Here is a 5,401-nt window from a genome sequence, read left to right on the forward strand (position 1 = left end):
TTTAAATTTGTGAGTAAATATTATTGTAAACTTTCTTTGTCTTGTTCTTGCTAATAAATTATATATTAATTTTCATTAGAACATTTAATTTGTCAAATAATTTAATTTTAGAATTCGTAACGGAATAATTAATTATGGATATATTTTTCATTTTTTATTTTTCTCAAGCGAAGAAAATACATTTAATGTCTCATCTAAATAGAATAAAGATGATAAAAACTGTATGCAAAATTTATTTAATAGGGTTCAACAGGTCATAAGAAATTATATTTCAATAATTTATGATATTAGCAGGCAACCTTAATTTAAATTTTGAGAGTGAAATCAAAATTAAATTAATGAAATAATAAAATAAAATGTTTATATTGTCCAATTATTAGCTTTCATTTTGTGAAAAGTGATTTTGTGATAAATGTGTGTTTTAAAAATATTTGGATGTGAATAGCACAAGTGTCATGAAAGAGATTAAATAACGTGTTGACAATATTAAACTTAAATAAGTAAATAAACAAAAATATGTTTTTGGCCTCTTTGATTTTATTTTATTTTTTTAAAAGAAGGTCTCCATATAGCTCCTTTATATTATACAAAATTTACTTTCAATTGAATGGTCAAACTTAATTAATATTAGGTGTAGCAAGAAGAATTAAAAGTCAAATTTTTAATTGAAAAACGAAAGAATTAAATTGAATAAATGATATAAGAATGAAAAGGAATTTGTGAATCTATTATATTTTCTTAATTAACTCTAAAAGTCCTAAAAAAAAAAAAGAAGAACAAAAGGAAAAAAAAGGATAGGAGGAAGGGTGTTATTATATTATCCAAACTCAACTCATGACATGTCACATTTTCATCTTGTATTTATCTATAAATTAGAAAATTTGAGTTAGTAATTTATTGTTAATTTAATCGTTGAAAAAACTTTAAAATGTATTTATTTTGGAAATAAATGTTCGGCCTTTTTCCCGTGACCTTTACTCGTATACGAAAAACAGGTAGAAAATTACATAATATTACATAGGAGGACGTAATTTTACACCTCCAACACATGAACTCGAAAATAAAGAAAATAATAGACTAATGACTTCTAGACTGATTGCATGTCTTAAAAAAACTGTAGCTCTTCCTACGCATTTTTCTCCTATCGCGAGTCACGTTATGAATGCTAAAGTAAAGAGAAATCATCAAAAATCAGATATCTTTAACGAAAACAATTTCTATACAGAATAAAAAGAAAGGAATTTGTGTAGTGTATTTTAAATCGAAGAAATATATATAGTACGTTGGTAACTTTGAAATCTGGAAATTGTACTTTTGCTTTTTAAAAATGCTCCATCATACCATTTCCATGTTAAGGTTAAAGTTTTACATAGATTAGAAATAAAAATAATAACTAACGTAACGGTCTAGACTAACAAGATTAACGTTTCAAGATGAAATTCCAAGTCTCAATATAATTTCAGAGACTATAAAGTCTAAAGTTAAAACGAGTAGTTAAATACTCCTAAAGCTCAGGCAATTTAAGAAATTCAAAGATAATTGTTTTCAAAATGAATCATCATCTTACTAAAAATAAAGAAACTGTGGTAATTAGGTCTATAACTGACTCTTGTTTTTTTATTTTTTATTTTTCGAATTTTCATTATTACTAGAGTTTTCTGAATGTTTAAATTTACTAATATATCACAATCATCCATCTGTTTTGAGTAAAGAGGCGGAGACCAGTCCATTACTGGTAAACAATGCGGCGGAGAGGTGGGGGAGCAAGATTATCAATGTGGATGAGGCAAAAGATCAGATTCTCTTCGCATTGCCCATGATTCTGACCAATGTTGCTTACTATTTTATACCTTTGGTGTCTGTAATGTTCGCCGGCCACCTTGGAGAGCTCGAGCTCGCCGGCTCTAATCTTGCCAATTCATGGGCTTCCGTAGGTGATGTGAAGTGTACAGTGTAGAGATGCATGATTTTTCTTCATGTTTTTGTGCTTTGGACTTTCATTAGCTAAAACCTATGATTCATCGAAACTCTCCGGACGCTAGCGTTTCAATTTGAAAAATGAAATTCTTTGGAAACTCTCCGGAAATGTTTCGGAAACTGAAAAAAATTTTCCCTTTTTTAATGGAATTTGAAAATTCTAAGAAAACTTTTAGGAAACTTTGAGTGGAAAAATTCCTAATTTTTACCCCAAAAAATAAATAAGTAAAAATCATGGGTTCTAACCAAAAGTTAACTCGATTATGGGTTTTGGCTTAAATTTAACTTAAATTATGGGCTTTATTTATTATTTAAAAGTATTAAAATGCTATATAAACCTAAATTTTCTAATTATTGTGCCACCTTTATCAAATTCTAATTGTTTGTCAAGAATTGTGAGACATTGAGGAAGATAGTAGACGTGGGATGTAGCTAGGGATCAATTTGACTCTTTCGAAGATACTAGAACGCTTGATATTGCAAATCTTTCTTTAGATGAACTAGAGATGAAGGCCATGTTATTCTATGATGCTGGTGATAGTTTTATAAATATTGATGGTGGTGATGCAGCTGAAGCAAATTGACTTGAGAAATTTTTTTAGTTCGAGTGTTGATTCATTATCAATAATTGTTTCGACTTTTGAGATGACAATCATTTTATGTCAAGATCTTAGTTAAATTAGATAGATAGTAGAAATTTTATTATTTAACTTATATTATAGAGTCTTTTGAAGTTGAATATTGACTTAATGAAATTAAATTAATAATTTTAATATAACATTTCCACAACGTTTCATGTTCGACATTTTTCAGAGATGTTATTTTCCCGTGTTGTGTCCTGTTACGTTTCCCATTTCAGTGCAACATAGTCTAAAACTGCATCCAACCAAACTCTCCTAGATTTTTATCATTGTTCGGTCGAGAAGTTATAGTACATAGAGTGCGTCACACGAATTTTTTATCTTGTAAAAATTTCTACAGTGAAGAGGAAAAAAGAATTCCGATATACTAAAATGACTGAGGAAATTTCAAGAGCGAAAAGGAGAGAAAACTTATGCTGACTTCTACATGATATCTTGTTTCTGTACTTATTTGACTGGCTAGCAACCGGTTTAAGTTTTTTACGTGACATTCTAGGTTGGCTTGAGTGGTGCACTTGAGACATTATGCGGGCAAGGATATGGTGTAAAACAATATAGGATGCTTGGAATATACCTACAGGCAGGGGCGGAGCCAAGAATTTTGTCCAGTGCGGGCAAAATTTAGTCAATGTCGGACTTTTCGATTATGAATTTAATGATATTACAATAATGCTAAAAATGACATAGTGACAACACTAATAAGATTAGCATCTTCTTCCTTATTCTAGGATTTGTAGCAAGTTGTGCAACATCAAAAATCAATTTTATTCGATATCTCCTCATCAACATTTTCTACGAAATATTTTTTTTTTAAAGAAACTCTCCATTGACATTTCACACTAAAATAAACCACACGTGACAGTTAAATACTAATTAATAAGGAAATAATTACAATTTTTTTACAAATTGGTAGAACACCAGAAAATCATCACTAATTGTTTGACTAATTAAAAAAAACAAGATTTTAAGAATCCATCACAAATATTACCAATATTCAATATTCACATAATTATAATCACTAATATTAAATAGAAAAATCACATGATCAAGAAACTTTTTGCTGCAAATTTGAGGGCCCAAGGAAACGTGGGTTTTAAGAAAGAAATGAACTTTGAAAATATTTCAAAATGATGGTAGATTAAAGGAAAATTTTTAATTTCTTGTCGAGGGGAAAGAGTTAGAAAATGTCACCGTGGACTTGGAGTTGGGGTAAATTAATGTATCGATTGGACTATAAATAAAAGTAAAACTCAACACTTAAATAAAAAAAAATAAGATAAGATAAAGAAAAGATAAAAAGATAAAAAAATTGGAGTCCAATGCGGGCATTTGCCCGCACACTGAGTGGCTCCGCCACTGCCTACAAGCATGCTGTATTATAACACTCATTTTTGGCAATGCCCGCACTGGACACTGAGTGGCTCCGCCACTGCCTACAAGCATGCTGTATTATAACACTCATTTTTGCCATTGCCGTATCAGTTCTATGTGTTGAGACCGATTGACCAATAATGCAGGAATTGAGATTTAATGAATTCCACTTGTTGTAATTGAAGTAATTAACAAGATCACAAAAAATCACGAACAAGACTAAAGTAAAGAAATAAAAGAACTGGCAGAGGAACGATGTTATTTTATTCAATCAATGAAAGGAGAGAATTACATCAATAATGGCTTTTTCATACTGAAAGAGGAGCCTTGTACTTATAGTATAAAATCTAGCCCTAAAAGAGTCCCAAAAAAGGAAAGAAGTCTAATGCAATTTAGACTCCTATTTGAGTCACACTTCTAACAACACCTTGACTCAAATTCCGATGCAACGAACGAAGCTCCAAAATTTCTCCACCTTGAGAAATAATCCGTCTGCATCAGAATGAATTGACCAATCTCCTCAATGCAATAACCAAACTCTCCACGATAACACGTTCCCCTGCCCGGCGTCCACAAGCGACACCCGAACCCAAACCCGGGTTCCCAAAATTTCTCTTGGAATTAACAATCACTGGACAGGGTCGAAGCACACCCTGTAGCAGAAACCACACCAAATGCACAATCAGAAGGTCCCTTGTCAATATTGTCACCTTCAATGATTTCTAAAGCATTACAGACATCTCCAAAACTGTACCAACGCTCTCTGAGTCCATTGGTATTACAAGAACACAGTGTACTCGCCAAAATTGGTAGCAAAGCGGAATCACCAACATTCCCTTGAGCAAAGTTCTTAATTGACCCAGAGCCAAACCCAAGAGGTACTATACCAAATTGAATGTCCACCACGGTACTGAATTTGTCCAAATGTCTCTGAACTGGTTCTACGCTCCCCTGCAAGATGTACAACTGGGATTTCCTCCGTCCTTCCAGTACAACCCGGACACCCCTTCGAACCTTCAAGACTCCACCTCCACCAGAAAATTTGTACCCTTTTTCATCTAAGGTACTCAGTGATATGAGATTCTTTGTCAAGTCTGGAACATGGCCAACCTGATCAAGTGTCCTCACTGTTCCATCCCGTAGCCTCAATCTGACCCGATCGATTCCTACAACCCGACAAGATTGGTTGTTTCCCATGACAACTCCACCTTTCTTCACCGTCTCATATGTTTGAAACAAAGCTCTATTGGGACACATATGATACGAACAAGCAGAATCCAGAATCCACTCCTCAGGTTTGAATTCCCCTTCAGATACAGCCAACATCACATCTCCATCATCACAAAAACTTTCAGCAATATTAGTCTCGTTCGAATTACCTGATTGCCCCGCATGATTTGCATGTAAATCAC

At 32.6% G+C, this 5,401-nt stretch overlaps 1 protein-coding gene across 1 annotated transcript in view; it reads left to right on the top strand.

Moving 5' to 3' along the window:
- Positions 1-949: 949 nt before the first annotated feature.
- LOC111370159 (ethionine resistance-conferring protein 1-like) overlaps positions 950-5,401 on the top strand; it is a 16,512-nt gene continuing 12,060 nt past the window's right edge. Inside the window, 3 exon segments of the mRNA XM_022991854.1 lie at positions 950-995; positions 1,653-1,951; positions 3,115-3,226. Coding sequence (XP_022847622.1) covers positions 950-995; positions 1,653-1,951; positions 3,115-3,226 — 457 coding nt within the window.

Source organism: Olea europaea, chromosome 21, assembly GCF_002742605.1.
Source record: "Olea europaea var. sylvestris chromosome 21, O_europaea_v1, whole genome shotgun sequence".
In the NCBI taxonomy this organism is placed as follows: domain Eukaryota; kingdom Viridiplantae; phylum Streptophyta; class Magnoliopsida; order Lamiales; family Oleaceae; genus Olea; species Olea europaea.